The 20,038-nt window shown below is 44.6% G+C and overlaps 1 protein-coding gene across 2 annotated transcripts; it reads left to right on the top strand.

The window, feature by feature from the left end:
- The first annotated feature begins 3,054 nt into the window (after positions 1–3,054).
- Positions 3,055–16,650, top strand: LOC143687365 (primary amine oxidase, liver isozyme-like). 2 transcript variants are annotated; one of them, XM_077164285.1, is made up of 4 exons: positions 3,055–4,800; positions 12,385–12,670; positions 13,441–13,570; positions 13,796–16,642. In XM_077164285.1, exons 1-4 carry the CDS (start codon positions 3,204–3,206, stop codon positions 14,069–14,071), a joined length of 2,289 nt encoding a protein of 762 aa, XP_077020400.1. In that variant the 5' UTR covers positions 3,055–3,203; the 3' UTR covers positions 14,072–16,642. The 2 variants fall into 2 exon arrangements, with proteins under 2 accessions (XP_077020400.1, XP_077020401.1); XM_077164286.1 differs by lacking the exon at positions 3,055–4,800 and adding an exon at positions 4,807–12,129 and having other exon boundaries at positions 13,796–16,650.
- Positions 16,651–20,038: the final 3,388 nt, after the last annotated feature.

Here is a 20,038-nt window from a genome sequence, read left to right as displayed (position 1 = left end):
CACATGCCACAAACAGTGCCTGGCAAAAGTCTGCAGTGACTTCCTAAAGGCAATCAGTGGGCCTTTCTAGGTGCCTCCTTTCTGGACTCCTTACTGGCATTCGACAATGCTGACAACTGCCTTCCTCTGCTCTGCTCCATGACTTCTCCACATTATGATGTTGCCTCACCCGTATTTGTGCCTTCTCAGTTTCCTCTGCCCCACCCACCCATTTGGGCATGTCCCATGGCTCTGTCTTTAGCCTTCCTGTCTTCTCTCTCTCTCTTTGATCTCAGCCTCTCTTACACTAACTTCTAATCTTTTTCATTGGCTCTGAATCCATATTTCTAGCCTAGAACATCTCTCTCCTACTTCAGACCGATAGAGCCAGATGCCCATTTCCTAAGTGTATTTAGTGGGTCTTCTCATGAGCATCTCAAACTCAGTGTCTGTAGTTATTCTCCTCCCCCTTAGAGCTACCATTCCTCATGTGTGTCCTTATCCCAGTGAGAGGCCCCACCGGATGGATCTACTGTCTCTATCTTGACTGCCAGAAGTTCTCTAGTCACTCAGTTTCCCTGTTATTGGGGGTGCATTTTATTCCCCAAAACTTGATTTTAAATGTCACATTTCTTGACTTTTATACACTAGATAACCAGCTCTGTGCCCTGACCCACCTGATTGTTAGAAATTAGATTTCCTACAGGCATGTTTTTTTGTTTGTTTTGTTCTGCTTTTGGCATGGGCAGGCTCCAGAAATCAAACCCGGGTCTCTGGCATGGCAGGCGAGAATTCTGCCACGGAGCCACTCTTGCAGTGGCCACAGGCATAGTTTTTGGTTGCTCAGATTTTGGTTAAGTAAGTCTCCAAGGGCGTCTGTATTTTAGGACGCTAGGGGATGATCAGCTAGTCTTCAGAAGACAGTGGTTACTGCCCTGGGGCCAGGCTTGCCAAGGCGGTGGTGGAAGCGGCCTGGGCACCTGTCCTCCCTGAGGTCGTCACTTCCCAAAGGTCGTGGGTGAAAAGGGCTCTGGTCCCCTTTCCCGCAGTCACACACGCATACTCCCACCCTGTGATTCCCACGGAATCCATCAGCTCTGCCTTTTCCCAGTGTTAAGGAAGTTCTCAAAACCTCTCTTTCCCTGGGAGGACCACAACTGCTTTCTCTCTCAGTACAAACGCCCTAGTCACTCCTTTTTTCCCCCCGTCAATAGTCCTTGATGTCCCACCTAGAGAAAGCCTCAGAGGCAGGAAACACAGGACACAGGTTAGAGTGTTTGTTTCCGCCAAGAGGTGCTGAGGTGGGTGTTTCCCGGGGAAGAGTACCTGTCACGGTATACTCCTTTATGTTTTTCAAAACATTTTTTTTAAATTAAACATTTAATGTTTAAGCAACATTAAAAATGTTGTTTCCAGGTGGGCCACGGTGGCACAGGAGGCAGAGTACTCGTCTGCCATGCTGGAGACCCGGGTTCGATTCCCGGTGCCTGCCCATGCAAAAAAAAAAAAAAAAAACAAAAATGTTTCCTAGGAAGAATTTCCATGTGCCATGAAAACCACATCAACAAAAGCAAACTGGTTCCTGTTTTCCTCGGAAATCTTATTTCTGCCTGCAACTTAGAGAGGAGGGTTATTATGTTCAAATTGTGCTTTGGGGATAAGAATGAGCCCTTCTACTAATGCTACAGCTTTAAAAAACCAGCGAGAGGAAAGCCTGATAAGTTTTCGTTTCAAAGTACAGTCAGTTGCACAAGTATTTCTGGGTAACCTGACGTTTTGGGGGTTATTTTACAGGGGTTGATATGCCCTCTTAGGTTTCCAGGAATCGCACTGTCTTCCTGTAATTACTAACCTGATTAAACATGCACCACACAAGGCTCAGTGATTTTTCTACCCCGTCAGTCCACCCCCCTCCAGTCCCCACCCTCACACCAGATACGTTGGCTTTTTGGACTGTTTTCTGCATGCCAAGCTATGTTGAATTTCTGTACCTTTGTATTTTCTGCTCCCTTCAGTCAGAATGTCCTTCCTCTTCTTTGTCAGCCTAATGCAATCTGTCTCAGGGTCAGTCAAATCTCTTCCTGGGAAGTCTTCCTGGACACATCCAAGTCAGAATAAGTTCTCCCCCAGGCTCATGAAGGAAGCACGTCTTTTCTCTAGAATCCTCAGACTCACCCAGCTCCTCTTCAGGACCTGGCTGCCTCGATAACAGCTGCCCCAGCTCCCCACCCTTACCCGCCTTGCCCACCACTCGTCTCCTGGCAGAGCAGCTGCCCACCCTTCAACCGTGAGAACTGGAGGCAGCTTCACTCTCTGCCTCTATAACATCTTGGAAGAGGGTCTCCTGGAGTGGGGGCTGGGGAGGGTGCTACTACGTTCACCCCACAGCCAGTTTCCTAGCCCACCCGGTCCTCTGTTCTGGCTTATCAGTTCTGCTCAAAGAGAAGACATGAAAGCTGGGGTCACAGTCTGCACCCCACCCCAGTGAAATACCCAGTTTCGGACTTGCTCTACACCCAAATCCTCCCCTCCTTTATTAGGGTGCTGAGGGTCTTCCCAACTTTGACCTGGCTCAACCCTTTAGTCCTCAGCCTCTCGCCAGGTGCTTTGTTCTCATTCTTCTCTTGGGTTGATGGTTAGATTTTGGATGATGGAGGCAGAGCAAGAGAGAGTGGTGGCTGCAGAGCCTGAAGGAGGTTGCAAACTAGAGGAGGAAAGGTGAGGGGGCAGATGAGTTTAGTTGCAGCTTTAATAGCCAGAAGAAAGCAGAGGAAGAGTCCAAGGACCATCCATTTCTGTCCACATCACTCACTTCTCCTCTAGCCTCCCACCAGCAGCATTATCTCTAAAACTCCCCCCCACCCCCACACACCCCATCATTGCCTAACTGTGGCCGGGAGTGTGTTTAATTTGGAACAGGAAAACAGAGGCTTACACGGGTCACTTAAAGTCCAGCTTCCTAGCTTGACCCCACCTCCTAAGCCTGGCCTGGTCAGTGACCCCTTCAGACACACACCCACCCACCCTTCTGCCCTTGGCTGCTTGTCTATGGCATTACCCATCACGCCTCTCGCTGAGTAGCACACCCTGTGACCAGGACCTTTTAACCCAGAGGCTGAGAGACATCCTTGGACTCAGGTTCTCTTGTCTGTTTATCTTTCTGCTTATCTTCCATTCTGCATTACGAATCAAGAAGCTGTGGAAGACCCAAGAGCTTTCAAGCCATGGCTGTCTTCATTACTTTGTCCTTGTTAAGTGTTCTGGTGACAGGCATGGGTGAAAGTGGGGTTGGAAGTGAGGAAGGGATTGAGAAGGGCGGTAAACCTGGTCTGCCACCCCGCTGCCCCTCCGTATCTCCCAGTGCCCATCCCTGGACACATTCTGGCCAGAACCAGCTGTTTGCGGACCTGAACCAAGAGGAACTGACGGCTGTGATGAGCTTTCTGACCCAGCAGCTGGGGCCAAGCTTGGTGGATGCAGGACAAGCTCGCCCCTCAGACAACTGTATCTTCTCAGTGGAGCTGAAGTTGCCCCCCAAGGCTGCAGCCCTGGCCCACCTGGATAGGGGAAGCCCCCCACCTCCCCGGGAGGCCCTGGCCATCATCTTCTTTGGTGGACAACCCCAGCCCAACGTAAGCGAGCTGGTGGTGGGGCCACTGCCACACCCATCCTACCTGCGGGATGTGACTATGGAGCGCCATGGGGGCCCCCTGCCCTATCACCGACGCCCTGTGCTGGGACAAGAGTACCTGGACATTGACCAGATGATCTTCGACCGAGAGCTGCCCCAGGCTGCCGGTCTCCTCCACCACTGTTGCTTCTATAAACGCAAAGAACGGAACCTGGTGACAATGAATACAGCCCCTCGTGGTCTGCAGTCGGGGGACCGAGCCACCTGGTTTGGCCTTTACTACAATGTCTCAGGGGCTGGGTTTTTTCTCCACCCCGTGGGTTTGGAGCTGCTGGTAGACCACAAGGCTCTGGACCCTGCCCGCTGGACCATCCAGAAGGTGTTCTATCAAGGCCGCTACTTTGAGAGTCTGGTCCAGCTGGAGGAGCAGTTTGAGGCTGGCCTGGTGAATGTGGTGCTGGTCCCCGACAATGGCACAGGTGGGTCCTGGTTTCTGAAAACCCAGGTGCCCCTAGGCCCAGCTGCCCCTCTTCAGTTCCATCCCCAGGGTCCCCGCTTTAGTGTGCAGGGGAAACGAGTGACCTCCTCACTGTGGACTTTTTCCTTTGGCCTAGGGGCTTTCAGTGGCCCAAGGATCTTTGACATCCGCTTCCGGGGAGAGAGAATAGCCTTTGAAGTCAGTGTTCAGGAGGCATTAACCATCTATGGTGGCAATTCTCCTTCTGCTCTGAAAACCCGTTACACAGATGGAGGCTTTGGCTTGGGCCACTTCTCCTCACCCCTGACCCGTGGGGTGGACTGCCCCTACCTGGCCACTTACATGGACTGGCATTTCCTTTTGGAGTCCCAGGCCCCCAAGACATTACATGATGCCTTTTGTGTGTTTGAACAGAATCAGGGCCTCCCCCTGCGGCGACACCATTCAGAGTTTTACTCCTATTACTTTGGAGGCCTTGCGGAAACAGTGCTGGTCTTCAGATCTGTGTCTACCATGCTCAACTACGACTATGTGTGGGATATGATCTTCCACCCCAATGGGGCCATAGAAGTCAAATTCCATGCCACAGGCTACATCAGCTCAGCATTCCTCTTTGGTGCTGCCCGAAGGTACGGAAACCAGGTTGGGGAGCACACGCTGGGCACCGTCCACACCCACAGTGCCCACTTCAAGGTGGATCTGGATGTAGCAGGTAAGACGTCTGGTAGGTACATGTCTGATACCTAAAATTTGAATTGAAAACATTTAAAATGTAAAAGTCTATGAAGTAAAAGAGAGCCATCCTCAGAAGTTTTCACTGTTAGCACCATGGTATTCTTCCCTACTTCAAAATTTATTTCCATATTCTTTCTACATATAAGATCATGTCATCTATAAAAAGGGATCCTTTTCGATTTAAATTTCCTTCTTTCCCTCCTTCCTTCCTTCCTTCCTTCCTTCCTTCTTCCATTCCTCCCTTCTCTCTTCTCTCTTTCTCTCTCTCTGTTTTGTTCTGTTCTGGCAAGAAATTCCAGCAGTATTTTGAACAGGTGGCAAAGGTGGGCATCCTTGTCACATCCTTATCTTGGGGGAAAGGCTTTCAGTTTTTCACCAATGATTATGATGTTACGATGCTAACTGTGGGCTTTTCGTATATGCCCTTTATCATGTTGAAGTTCCCCTCTATTCCTAAGGTGAATGTTTTTATGATGAAGGGGTGATGAATTTTGTCAAGTGCCCTTTTTTCTGCATCAATTAAGATGGTCATATGTTTTTCACCCTTGTTCCATTAATGCAATACATTAAATTGACTGACTTTTGTATCTTAAACCACCATTGCATTCTTGGGATAAATCTACTTGATTATGGTGTACAATCTTTTTAATGTGCTGTTTACTAATATTTTGTGAAGATTATTGCACCTCTATTCATAAGGGATATTGGTCTGCAGGTTTCTTTTCTTGCAGTGTTTTTATCTGGCTTTGGTATACTAGGGTGATACTGGCCTCATAGAATTAGGAGGTGACAGCTTGATAACTGTCTGTTTGGCTGTGGTTCTCTGAGTTTATCTACTGTTTGGGATTTGTTGGGATTCTTGAACATGTATATTTTTGTTCTTCATTAAATTTGGTAAGTTTTCTGCAATTATTTCTTTGGATGTTCTCTCTGCCCCTTTCTCCCTATTCCTTCTGGGAATCCCATTATGTGTATATTCGTATGCTTAATGGTGTCTCAAAGGTTTGTTAGACTCTTTTTTCATTCTTTTTTTTTCTTTCTATTTCTTAGCCTAAATAATTTCAATTGTCTGGTGTTTGTGTCCACTTACTCTTTCTTTTGCCAGCAATAATCTGCTATTGAAACCCTCTAGGGAATTTTTCATTTCAGTCATTGTGATCATCAACTTTAGCATTTCTGTTTGATTTCCTTTTAAAATTTCTCATTTTATTGAGTTTCTCATATTGTTCATTTTATTGTTTTGCCTATCTTTTAGTTCTTTCTCCATATTTCCTTTTATCTCCTTGAGCATATTCAAGATCGTTTTTCTGGATGTCTTTGTCTGGTATGTCCAAATATTGGTCTTCTCCAGTGATGGTTTCTGGATTTTGATGGGCCATCGTCTCCTATTTCTTTGTTTGTCTTGTAATCTTTTGTTACACACTGCACATTTTAATATTTTATCTGGGATTTAGTCCCTGAGGTCTCTGTTCCTTACGTTTGTGTCCAGCAGTGATATGACAGATTTTCTTGAGTACAATGAGCTAACAGAAACAAAGGAATGCAGTCTTTGCAAATTGGTTCATGCTGGTTGGTGAACTCCTTCAGAGTTCAGCCCTCTTATGAAGATCAGCCTGAGGAAAATGGAATATGCAGGGGCCTCTCTGTCTTTCCTGAGCCTGGGGCTTCTTCTGTGCTTGTGCTTCCTTGAGGCTTTAGGAATTCCCCCTTTTACAGGAATTTGAAAAGCCCCTCAACTCCCTATGAAACAAACTCCCCACTCCCAGGGCCCTCTATTGTATTTCTTTAAGCAGGGAATCCTTTGCCTGCAGGCAGCTTTGACTTCATTGTTTCTTACACTGCTTTAACTGTCTGCAAGCTGCTTCTGCCTGCTGGGCAGGTTCTGGGAGGATGAGCCAGAGGGAGTTTCCTGGTTCATTCTTTCCGGATGCCCTCTATGGATTGGCACTGACCTACAGGCGCCCCAGTATGCAATAGGAGTTCATTTCCTCCTTGGGACCCTAGGCTGGTATTGAGGAGGGTATGTACAAGGGACCAGGAAGGGTTCCATGAGCTTTTCCTACAGTTTTTTTTTTTGGCATGGGCAAGCATCAGGAATCAAACTTGGGTCTTTGGCATGACAGATGAGAATTCTGCTACTGTGCCATCATTGCCCACTTATTTCCTACAGTTTTTAAAACTGTTTTTACTGATTCAGCACTCACCCAATTACTGCAACCCTTTAACTGTTTTCCAGAATTTTGAGGAAGATGGCTCTGCCAGTTTTTTGCTAGTTGTTCAAAGATTGGGGGAATGGCACTATGGAGCATCTTATACCACCATCTTGGCCCTCCTTCTTTCTAGCTGCTGGGTCACAAGCTTTTTATTCACTCTGCTGCCAGGAATCCCTCATTTCTTATCAAATAAGCAGTACTGTCCAAGTTTCCATCTAAGCATCATTTTCCAGGTCACTAGTTTATGTGCTTTTCAGTTGTTTGGGAGCCCCTTGGCCAATGTAATTTTTTTTAAATTAATTATGCATAACCACATACAACACAAACATTCTTACCATATGATCATTCCATTCTTGTTACATAATCAATCACTCACAATATCATCACATAGTTGAATATTCATTATCATGATCATTCTTAGAACATTTGCATCAATTCAGAGAAAGAAATAAAAAGAAAACAGAAAAAATTCATACATACCATACCCCTTACCCCTCCCTTTAATTGATCACTAGCATTTCAATCTACTAAATTTATTTTAACATTTGTTCCCCCTTTTATTTATTCATTTTTAATCCATATATTTTACTCATCTGTTGATAAGGTAGATAAAAGGAACATCAGACACAGGGTTTTCACAATCACACAGTCACATCGTGAAAGCTATATTATTACACAATCATGTTCAAGAAACATGGCTACTGGAGCACAGCTCTACAATTCAGGCAAGTCCCTCCAGCCTCTCCATTACACCTTAGCTAAACAGGTGATATCTATTTAACACGTAAGAATAACGTCCAGGATAACTTCTCAACTCTCTTAGGATTGGCCAAAGTAATTTATAACAGGTCTTCAAGTAATAAAACTTACTATAGAAGATGTAATTCATGAATTGCCTCCACTATTTTTCCATTTAACAGCCTAATTTGGCCATTTCTTCAGCCTTGAAAAAGTAAATGGTGCCTCACAGTGGATACCACACCTTAATTCTGGGGTCCAAGCCATTTTGCCTTCACCTCTAAAGGGACATAATACACCTTTACCAGAATGCACACTGGGTATCCCAGCAGCCTTGCCGTCACGCACAGAGCTTTCAAACACAGTCTTAATCACATCCACATTTCTCCAGGAGCACAGATATACCATTACATTGAGGACATCCTTCTCCAAAGAGATTCAAGCCCAAACAGGATTTCTGTATACCTGACAATGGTAAGAAATTGATATTGACCTTTTCAACACCCACATTATTAATAGGAGCCCAACATCTTGTAGCCTTTTGGGTTCTGGAAGCACAATTTTCCTTGTCTACAAATTTAGCTTAGTCTGACTGATGTTGTTTCTTGCAAATCAGTCCACCTTGTATGTGACCCAACAAAAGGCTTTATCATCTTTCCAAATTGCAAGGAAAAGCTACTCCTGTTACCAAACAAAAGTGGGAGGTTTTGTGCCTGCTGCACTCAAATAACCAATTCTCGAGACACCAGGGCTTCAAGAAGAGAAAGAGTTTATTGCCGGAGATCAGAAGGCCTATCAGTCTAAAAATTCTGTCTCCCTGAATAAGGAGTTTAGGTTGTTTTTTTTATAATGAATTCAAAAAAGGGAAGGTGGAGTGGGCATCATTTCAATAACAAGTATAAACAAGGGCTGGGGCTAGGCTAGAATAACCATCACTAAAGAAAGTATAAACAAGGACTGAAACTAGCTCTACAAATTGCTCAAGTTTAGTAAATTCAGGTAGTAACTTTTGGCTATTCCAAAGTATACTAGAAAGTTAAAAGAGCATCTATATAATGATTCGGTAATCATAATCATTCGTGATTATGAATTTTAAGAATTAACTCTCGGTTACAGCTCCGCCCTCTGGTTTGTCCATTTCCTCAATTTTGAGAGATATTTTTGTGAACACTATTTGAACTTCTTCATGCTGAAAAGGGATGTCAAAATTATGGGCTATTAGGAATGAAACAGGCTATTTCACGGAACAATCCAGAGGCTTTAAGTCTCTGAAAAATTAAATTAATAAGTAAATTGAAAATTGTAAGTTTGAATAAAAGGAGTAGAAGGATTATGATTAGGTGATTTATAACTATGTTACACTGGGGAAATAACTTTTTCAGATTTGAGGTAGATTCCAGATGTTCTTAGCGTTTTCAGGAATAGTGTTGGCAATATCTGGCTGATACCTGCACAAGGGTAACCTCTGGAGTGACCCCCCAACTCTATTTGAAATCTCATAGCCATTGGAACTTTATTTTATTTCTCTTCCCTCTTTTGACCATGAATCTATTGCTAATTCCATGGTGTCAGGAAGGTTACCCTGACCATGTCCTATGGTGCCATGAAAACTTATATCCCTTGTTCCAGTTTGCTAGCTGCTAGAATGCAATATACCAGAAGCAGAATGGCTTTTAAAATGGGGAATTTAATAAGTTGCTAGTTTATAGTTCTAGGGCTATGAAATTGTCCAAATCAAAACAAGTCTATATAAATGTCCAATCTAAGGCATCCAGGAAAAGATTCCTTGGTTTAAGAAGGCAAATAATGTTCAGGGTTTCTATCTCAGCTGGAAGGGCACATGTGAAGTCTGCTAGCTTTCTGTTCCAGCTTCTGGTTTCTTGAAGCTCCCCAGGAGGTGTTTTCCTTCTTCATTTCTGAAAGTCGCTGGCTGGTGTACTCTCTGCTTCATGGTTCTGCAGCATTCTCTCATCCTTCTCTGTTCTCTCAGAATCTCCAAAGATATCTGGTTGGTGGACTCTGTGCTTCGTGGTTCTGTAGCTATCTCTGCTCTCTCAGAATCTCATGGCTTTCTCTCTTACTGTTCTCTAGCTGTTTCCAAAGTGCTTCTTCTTTTAAAGGTTTCCAGTAAGACCCAGCTGGAATGAGTGGAGACATGTCACCACCTAACCAAGTTTAACACCCACACTTCATTGAGTCACATCTCCATGGAGATAAACTGATTCAAGTTTCCAACATATAGTACTGAATAGGGATTAGAAGAAACCTTAGCTCCCACCAGTTTGATTAGGATTAAAACATGGCTTTTCTAGGGTACATAAATTTTTTAAACTGGTACATCCATGGAAGTCATGTCCCAAGTAGTGGTGGGGGGAAGGGAGTAGTATGTATCTTTGAAGAGTTTGGCTTAGAGAGAGATCATATCTGTGCAATAAAAGAGGTTTTCAGGGGTGACTCTTAGGTATTAATTTTAATTAGACTTAGTTTCATCATTACAGAAATAATTTTCACAAGGGCAAGTAAGATTCAGGATTGAAGTCTTGTTTTGCAATGGGACTGTGTGATTGTGAAAACCTTGTGTCTGATGCTCCTTCTAACCACCTTATCAACAGATGAGTAAAACATATGGATTTACAATACATGTTAAAATAAATTTAGTAGATTGAAATGCTGGTGATCACGGAAGGGGAGGGAGCATTGTATGTACAAATTTTTTTTCATTTTTCTTTTTATTTCCTTTTTTGATTGATGCAAATGTTCTGAGAGGTGATTGTGTTGATGAAAAGACAACTATGTGATGATATTGTGAGTTATTGATTATATGCCAAGAATGGAATGATCATATGGTAAGAATGTTCGTGCTTGTATGTTGTTGTGTTTAAAAAAATTGAAAAAAAAAAGATTGAGAGATTGGCTTATAAAATTGGGAGCCCTTACTGCTCAAGAGAATAGCAGAAATTCCCCAGGTGGGGAAGTTTAATAGTTTCACACTTTCTTTCACCAGTCCCTCTAGGGATCTTGCAAATATGTTTTCATTTATTTATTCATAACCATATGAACTCATGGGTATTTATTTTATACCAAGCATTACAACTCAGCACTATAATTATTTTTTTTGTCCATCAAAGTGCAAATGGCTTTGGCCATTGGAAGCTCCTTCAGGCTGTCTCCTGTGTCCTGTTGACATGCCCCCATCCTTCTTTGAGCACTAAATGACTTTCATCTTGTATTTTCTCTGCTCCAGCCCTGGAATCAACCATTTCCCCAAGGAGCACTGGTTAGTTTTATGGGAGAATGGTATTTAGAAACCAATATCTGGGTTCTAGGTGCACTCATTCCTGATATGTCATTGCTTTCCGGACCTCTCTGCAGCTGACGTTGAAAACGTAGGTATGTATTTTATCCAGCACATACTTACACATCTATCTTTATTTCTGATCTAAACAATAACTACCATTAAAGCTCTTGGAATAATGTCTGAATAGTAATGAGCCCCTTACAAATATTAGATGTTGTAGTTGTCATTGTTATTATTATTATCTAAGTGAGTCCACTTGTGTGGATGCACCAGCAAGAACTCTTAAGTCTTTAATTGTCACCTAAGCACGGGAACCCTGGGGTGTGGATTAGAGCAATGAATCTGCAAAAAGAAAATTATAATTCACTCAATCAATCTTTGCTGTCTCCTGGTTCTTGGAAAGTGTGGAGGGAGCTGCTGCCATGTTTTGGTTTATTGCACTTTAGATTTCAGATTAACTTGACTCCTAAAATGGGACTAGTTAGACTCTAATAAATAATTCAGAACTATAAAGTTCAGGGAATATATTGTGCCTTTGCCTCTGCTCCCACCTCTCTGCCAAACCCCAGTCTTCTGGAGATGCCTCCAAGCCCCAGCAGTGTTGGGACCAGGGTATGATTTCCCTTCCTTTTGGCTCTCATATCTGCTGTCTACATCTTGTGGGGTCACTCTCTGCTGGCTTCCTCTGTGTACTAATGTGGGAGAAGCTAGAGTCGGACTAACACTGGGGTTCCCAGCACTGCCACTGTACTAACCATGTAACCTTGGTGACCAACCAGGGAATGTTATTTAAGTTCTCTAAGTCTCAGTTGTCCCATCTGTAAAATGGAGATGATTATTGTTCCTCCTTCATCAAATTGTTGTAAAAGTTTAAGAGTGAGAACATGTACAGTAGTCAGCACACGGCGTGTGTAGAGCTCCTCCAGGTTCAGTAAATGCTAGCTACAGCGGGTACCATTATTTTCGTTTCAGGGCTGTACTGGCAATGTTGTAGGGCTTCAGATGTGAGGGGCAGACCTCTTCAGGTCAGAAAAACCTCACCCTGCTGAAACCTCGGGTAAGCCATTCTCTCTTGCAATCCCTCAGAGGGAGATGGCCAGTGGAGATGCAATCATCAGACATCTAGGATTATTACAAGAAATGATTTCAGGGAGAAAGATCTTCCCCAATTCTTTGGAAATATCTTGGGGAGGGATAAGGGAAGCAGGGGGTATACTCAGTTCTGTGCTTCTCTTTGCCCCCACTCTGAAGCCAGGTGGGGGCAAGCCCAGAGGGGGCAGGCAGCTGCCTGACCGGCCCTTCCCCCCGGTAGGTCTGGAGAACTGGGTCTGGGCTGAGGACATGGCCTTTGTCCCCTCGGTGGTGCCCTGGAGCCCCGAGCACCAGCTGCAGAGGCTGCAGGTGACCCGCAAGCAGCTGGAGACGGAGGAGCAGGCCGCCTTCCCCCTGGGAGGCCCCCTGCCCCGCTACCTGTACCTGGCCAGCAACCATAGCAACAAGTGGGGTCACCCACGTGGCTACCGCATCCAGGTGCTCAGCTTTGCTGGGGAGCCACTGCCCCAAAACAGCTCCATGGAGAGAGCCGTCAGCTGGGGGAGGTGAGTGCAGGGTGTCAGAGAGGGGATACAGGAGGTGGGCTGTATGAAGTGCCCCACATTGCTGGGAACCTAGGTTCTCCCCATCCCTCACACTCACATGCACACATTCCAGGGGACACAATTTTATGGCACTCAAAATGAATTTTACTGTACTGACAGATGGATGAGTGGAAAGATACGTGTGAAAGCAAATATAGTAAAATGCTAGTGGTAGTATCTAGACTGTGTGTATTTGGGTGTTCACTATGCAATTTTTTCAATTTTTCTGGACGTTTAAAATATTCTTTATAAAGGTTGTGGGGGTGGGGGGAGGGGAAACAAAGCGTCAGAGGGCCACAGATCTGAGGAAATATCCCTAAAATCCAGCCCTTTGAGATACTGATATGAGCGTAGGTTGGGCAATCAGGCCACGTGGTACATAAGGACCCAGGGACTGGGATTGACCCCAGGCTCTATTTTGGTTGGGTGGGCAGCATTTCTACCTGTAGTCAGAGTGATGGACCAACTGATGTTAGAGCTACAGGAGATTGAGTTAATGCGGAAACTTGATGGTAGTGTGTGTGTGTGAGAGAGAGAGAGAAAGAAAGAGAGAGAGACAGAGATAGAGACAAGAGACAGAGAGAGACCAAGAGTGAGAACGACACAGAGAGTAAGAGGCTTAACACCTCAAGATCTTTTTCTCACTTTCCCTTTGAGTTTTCTCTCAAGTGCCAGCTTTAAGCAATAGGACAAATTGATGAACTTCTGTGTCAAATCAAAATCTCCTGTAGGTACCAGCTGGCTGTGACCCAGCGGAAGGAAGAGGAATCCGGTAGCACCAGCATCTACAATTTGAATGACCCTTGGACACCAACTGTAGACTTCACTGACTTTGTCAACAACGAGACCATTGCAGGGCAGGTCTGCAGAGCGGGATGTTGGGGCGGTGGGGGTGAGAGGAGTGAGGCAAGGTGAACAAGGATGAGCCACTTCACTTTCTCCTAAGCCAGGTGCTCAGGGGTTTTTAGAACCCACTAGGAAAGAAACTTTATGATTTCCCATTTTTTCAGAGAAAAAAGATGCGCCTGCGGGAGGCGCATCCTTAGCAAGCCAGACCTCGTGACCCTCCTGCTTCTCCCCTGCTAGGACCTGGTGGCCTGGGTGACAGCTGGCTTCCTGCACATCCCACATGCAGAGGACGTCCCCAACACGGTGACTGTGGGGAACGGGGTGGGCTTCTTCCTCCGACCTTACAACTTCTTTGATGAGGACCCCTCCTTTGACTCTGCTGACGCCGTCTACTTCCGGAGAGACGAGGATTCAGGAGACTGTGAGGTCAACCCCCTGGCTTGCCTCCCCGAGACCGCTGCCTGTGCCCCTGACCTCCCTGCCTTCTCCCATGGGGGCTTCTCCCGTAACTAGTTGGTCCCTGGGACAGAGAATGTGGCCAGGGACCCCAGGGCCAGGGGGTGCTGGGAGAGGGAAAAGGGCAGCTTCCCCTGTCTTGCTGACTTCCCGCCTCTCCTTCTTCACACTCCTGATGTCCCTTGTTCCCCTCCCCCAAGGCCTTTTCTTCCATTGCCCCCCCTTGTAGAGCCTCCCTGCCAAGGCATCCTGAGCCTGTGAAACCTCTGACACAGGGCTGGGGGTGGTGCAGGGCATCACACTTTTGTTGACCCGAGAGGTATGGAGCATCGACAGAGAGGAGAGGATTCCCCCCAGCTGAATGCCTGGCGTGATGATCAGGGTTTCCCTAGAAGACTCCTTCTTTTGTCCAACAGTTTTTCTAGTATTATTTTCACCAATATATGATTTGCATGGCATAAAATTCACAAGTGTACAGTTCAGTGGTTTTTAGTATATTCACATCATTGTTCCACCCCCACCACTATGTAGTTCCAGAACATTTTCATCACCCCTAAAAGAAATCCCATGCCCATTAAGAGATCACTCCCCTTCCCCTACCCCAGCACCCGGCAACCACCTATCTACTTTCTGTCTCTAGATTTATCTATTCTGAAAAGATGAAATGTGAAGTGTGAAAAAGGAAAAGAATAATACAATATATGGATTTCGTGTCTGGCTTCTTTCACTTAGCATATTGTTTTCAAGGTGCATCCATGCATCAGAACTTCATCCCTTTTTATGACTGAATAACATTCTATTGCATGGAAAAAAGCACATTTTGTTTATCCAGTCATCAGTTGATGGGCATTTGGGTTACTTCCCCTTTTTGGCTATTACGAATAATTCTGCTATGAACATTCCTACACAAGTTTTCACGTGGACATGTTTTCAGTTCTCTTGGATGTATACCTTAGAGTAGTATTGCTGGGTCATATGGTAACTGTGTTAATTCTTTTGAGAAACTGCCAGACTGTTTTTAAAAAAAGCTGCAACATTTTACATTCCCATCAGCAATATATGAAGGTCCCAATTTCTCCACATCCTTACCAACATTAATTGTCCATCCTTCTGATTATAGCCATCCCAGTGAGTGTGAAGAGATAGCACACTGTAGTTTTGATTTGCGTTTCCCTAGTGACTAATGGTTTTGAACATCTTTTCATGTTCATTTGTAGATCTTTTTGGAGAAATGTCTATTTTTAATTGGATCATTTTTCTACTTATTATAGCGTTGTAAGAGTACTTTATGTATTTTGGATACTGGTCCCTTATCAGATATTTGGTTTGCAAATATTTTTCCATTTCTGAGGGTTGTTTTTTTCACTTACTTGATAGTGTCATTTGAAACACAAAAAAGTTTCAAATTTTGATAAATTCCAGTTTATCTGTTTTTTTTGGGGGGGGTGCTATGCTTTAGGTACCATATCTAAGAAATCATTGCCTAATTCTAGATCATCAAGATATATGCCTATATTATCTTGTAAGAGTTTTATGATTTTACCTCTTACATTTTGATCCATTTGAATTAGTTTTTTTAATATTTTTATTGACAAATCTTCACACACACACACAGTCCATATATGATATACAATCAATGACTCACAATATCATCACATACTTGTGTGTATTCATCACCATGATCATTTTTTACAATATTTGCATCACTCCAGAAAAAGAAAGAAAAAGAAAAAAGAAAAGTCTCACACATCCTGTATCCCTCCCATTGACCACTAGCATTTCTATCTACCCAATTTATTTTACCCCTTATCCCCCCTATTATTTATTTATTTATTTTTATCCGTGTTTTTTTTACTAATCCATCCATACCCTGGAGAAAAGGAGCATCAGGCACAAGGTTTTCACAATCACACAGTCACATTGTGAGTGTTATATCTTTATGCAATTGTCTTCAAGAATCAAGGCTACTGGAACACAGCTCAACAGTTCCAAGTACTTCTCTCCAGCCTTCTAATACAGCATAAACTAAAAAGAGATATCTACATAATGTATAAGAATAACCTCCAGGATAACTTCTTGACTCTGTTTGAAATCTCTCAGCCACTGAAACTTTATTTTGTCTCATCTTTCTTCCCCCTTTTGGTCAAGAAGGCTTTCTCAATCCCTTGATGCCAGGTCTCGGCTCATCCCAGGAGTTCTGTCCCATGTTACCAGGGAGATTTACACCCCTGGGAGTTATGTCCCATGTAGGGGGAGGATTAAATTAGTTTTGGTGTATGGTTTGAAGTATGGATTCAACTTCATTGTTTTGCTTATGTATATACAATTGTTCCAGCACCATTTGTGGAAAAGACTATTCTTTTTGTATTGCATTGTCTTGTTACTTCCCCAACTCTTTTGAAGAAATCTTCAGAAGCTTGCCTGGGCCATCACAACTCTTTCTCTACCCTGGGTTTTAAGTATAAAGGTGGGAACTTCAGAGACCACCTTGTTCTCTCAAGCCCTAGAATGGGGTTCCCTCTAGGCCCGTGTGTCAGGTCCCAGGAAGTTGCTCCCGGTCATCATTCCCTCTCACCCTAGCACAATTCTCCTCCTCCCGTTCTCCCACCCCCCTCCCCTCCTCCTGCTCCTGCTCCTTCAGTTCTTACTATTTGCTATTTCCTTCCCAGGTCCTGGGGCCGGGGGAGATGTCCCTACAACTTCAGGCCCTGTTTTCCTCACCCCCTTTCCTCATTTCTCAGTTCTGGTTTCCTCCTCTGTCCTTGGACTGGGGGAGTCTCAGAGATGCAGGCCTTGTTTTGAGTCTTATTTGAGAGAAACACAATCCCTGGAAATCTCCTTGTGGGAGATATGTATCTCTGGATAACTTCTTTCATCACGTCTCTTCTGCCTTTCATTGTTTGAACAGAAATGATCCTCCTGTCATCTGTCCTCTGCCTGCACTGGCCCAATCATCCTCTTTCAAGTTCCTGCCATTTGTAAAGACCATGGAGAATGTGCTTTTGAGAGGGGGGAATGATGGTCAAGAGATAGCAGCAGTTCAGATGGTTCTGTGGGTAGAATGGTGAAGGGTCATCTGTTTCCAGGGCAATGGGTCACAGTGGCCTCTATTAATCTGCAGCATCCAGCATAGAGGCCCAGTTGTCCAGGAATGGGACCAAAAACCTGGAGTTCGGGCAAGTAGGCCAGGGGCTGCCCAATCAGGGGCAGGCATGCGATTGAGCCAATATCTCCCGGTTAGGGCAGCAGCATCCAGGGACTCATATTCCTATTGCCCATGGGATCTGGACTTTGGGTGGGCATAAATAAGAACTGGGATATTTTCCAGGAAGGGATTTGGGGCAGGAGTAACATAGGGAGGAAACACAGCTCAAAGACCAAGTTTTCTCAGGTTCTTCCAGGCTGGAGAAGTTTGTGTGATATTGATATAGAATTAGATATATAATAAAGATAAGACATAGAAACTCTGTTTCTGTAGCTTGCCTATGACTGTCAGTGTCTCTTCTAGAATAGGGGGCAGTGAGATCAGAAGGAGAAGGGCTACCTTTCCTAGTAGGAGGCCCAGGCCACCTCCTCAGCCCTAGGGGAGAGCACTGATTGGGAGAGTTCAAGGCACAGAGATTTGGTCCAGCTCAGCTTGGGATCAGAAGAGAGATGGCAAACTGGGAGCTGAGGCAACAGGGAAGGCCTGCGTTTCCCCCAACACTGCCTCAACTGATTCAATCAGGTGAGCAGGAAAGGAACTACGTTCTGGAAAAGAGAGCTTCATGTAAAGAATAAAAGCTGTTGAAGTCACATTCACTGGGAATATCAGCAGAATATGATGAAAAATGCTGGGGTGGGGAAGGGGTTAAAACAGAGCTGGTTTGCTGATTCTTTCTTCCAGTTTGCTTCTCAGCTTTCAGTGATTTCACTTCTGTTTACCCTGTCAGCCCAGATATATGGGCTTTCTTGTTTAAAGAAATTTGTGCCATGATAGACGGGAAATGCTGTTAATACAAGCACTGTGGAGGAGCCCAGGATGCTTTTCCTGGCTGTTCCACCTTCTCTTCTCCAGATGCAGGGGTGGGGAGGGGGATCTGTGACCCCAGGCTGAGGTCTGTGTGGGTTGCTGAGGCTCAGCTACTGACTGAGAGTGTGCCGTGGGCTCCCCACTCAGGGTCAGAGGGTACAGCCTGAAGCTGTGAACATATGTACAGGGAACTCTTTGCACAAGGAAAAGACCCTGAGGCAGCCTAGTTGGAATGTTCCAGCCCCAAGAAAGAAGCAACCAGACCCTGAGGAATGTAGCCCAGGGAGCTCCAAAGGGAAATCACAAAGACCAGAGGGGAACCTTAAGAGTAGAAGGAAACCCTGGGAGTATGGGTCCTTTGGGGACCTACAAGGGGCTTCAAATAGCACACGCAAACGCACACACACACACATAAGCTGAATCAGTAGGAATTGCATAAGGGTCCCTTCGACCTTGCCCCATGGTCTGGCCCCACCCCTTAGCACAGCCTGCCCTGTGTCCTGAGTTGGCCTGTGCCCAACAGTTGACCCTGTTTGCTCTACTCAGGCTCTGTGGGAGGGTGTCACAGCTTCTGTGGTCCTCCTCCTCCTGACAGCTGGGTCTTTCGAAGGAAACAGTCTCAGTCATCTGTCCAAGAGACTTGTGTGTCCTCTTTATTTAGCACTTATTTTCAAGCCCCTACCATGTGATGAGCCCCAGTTAATTCTGCAGTAATAACCATTGTGATAAATCAAATTCCCATCATAAGAATGTCATGGTGGAGTGAGGGGCATTCAGTTGAAGAAGCAACTTCTGACCCCATGCAGCAACCCTGCCAGTCCTATGGGGCCAACAATTAGTCTTTGCATTTCATTAAACTGTCTCTCCTTTGAGAAACAGAGATGGATAGAGGTCAAAATGGGGATGAGTTTGGGGAAAGGAGTCGGGGTGCGGAGGAGAATTAGGATAGGGTGAGGCAAGGGGTGGGTATGGGATGGAGAGGGGATTAGGGATGAGGTGGGAGGGGTGGGGTCAACAGGGGGTGTGTGGGGTCGGAAGTCAGGATGATGTGGGGTGGGCATGAGAGTGAGAAGGACTTGCAGCCCGCTGGCCTCTCCAGGCTACAACCCTGCACTTCTTACCTTGCCCCACCTTTATCTTGAAGTAAAGAAAACTTCATTCATTCTTCATTCATTCATTCATCTATCTGGGGTTCTTCCTGAATGCCAGACTTGCACTGTCACACAAAAAGTGTATAATGGCCTTGAAGAGTTCAAAATATTGGCTGTGTGGAAGCCTCTTTTAAACAATTAAAATACACCATGACAAGTGCTATGACAAATGAAAGGAGAACAGAGCATCTGTACATCTAAAGCATCTGCCTGTGGCTGTCTGGGAGGGCTTCATAGAAGAGGTGATTATTTAATAGATGGATACATGGGGGAAAATGTACCTATTGCAAACTATGGTTAACAGTAATATTTTGATATTCTTGCATTAACAGTTAACAAATGTACCACACCAATACTATCAGTTAATGGGTGTTGGGGGGTGGATTTGGGTTTTATTTTTAATTTTTATTTCCTTTCTGGAGTGATGAAAATGTTCCAAAATTGATCATGGGGGTGTATACACAAATACATGATGATACTGTGAGCCAGTGATTCAGATGGTCTGTATGGTGTGTGAGTGTATCTCAATAAAACTGTATTAAAAAAAGAAAAAAAGAAGAGGTGATTATTCGTGTGTGTGTGTGTTTTATTTTATTCATTTACTTATTTGAATAAGTAGTACATTCACATGTTCAAAATCCTAAATGTACAAAAGGATGTGTACCTAGTGACGGTTGCACAATTCTGCAAAAATACTAACAGCCATTCAATTGTATACTTTGGATGAATAATAGTAAGAATGTATTATACTTCAATAAAGCTGTTTTTTTTTAAGGGTATGTGTCTCCATCTGTGCCAGTTTGAAACTGTGGTGTTCCCCAGAAAAGCTAACTTCGGTCCCCATTCAATATTGCTGGATAG

This window comes from Tamandua tetradactyla, chromosome 6, assembly GCF_023851605.1.
Source record: "Tamandua tetradactyla isolate mTamTet1 chromosome 6, mTamTet1.pri, whole genome shotgun sequence".
In the NCBI taxonomy this organism is placed as follows: domain Eukaryota; kingdom Metazoa; phylum Chordata; class Mammalia; order Pilosa; family Myrmecophagidae; genus Tamandua; species Tamandua tetradactyla.
Note: the sequence above shows the minus strand (reverse complement) of the source record. Positions and strands in the feature narration are given on the sequence as shown.

What these genes read in the sequence shown, in the direction of transcription:
- LOC143687365 (XM_077164285.1), top strand. Translation starts at nt 3,204, where the DNA reads ATGGCTGTCTTCATTACTTTGTCCTTGTTAAGTGTTCTGGTGACAGGC. An exon ending in AGAGCCGTCAGCTGGGGGAG is followed by an intron (nt 12,671 to 13,440) that starts GTGAGTGCAGGG and finishes AATCTCCTGTAG; the next exon opens with GTACCAGCTGGCTGTGACCC. An exon ending in ACGAGACCATTGCAGGGCAG is followed by an intron (nt 13,571 to 13,795) that starts GTCTGCAGAGCG and finishes CTCCCCTGCTAG; the next exon opens with GACCTGGTGGCCTGGGTGAC.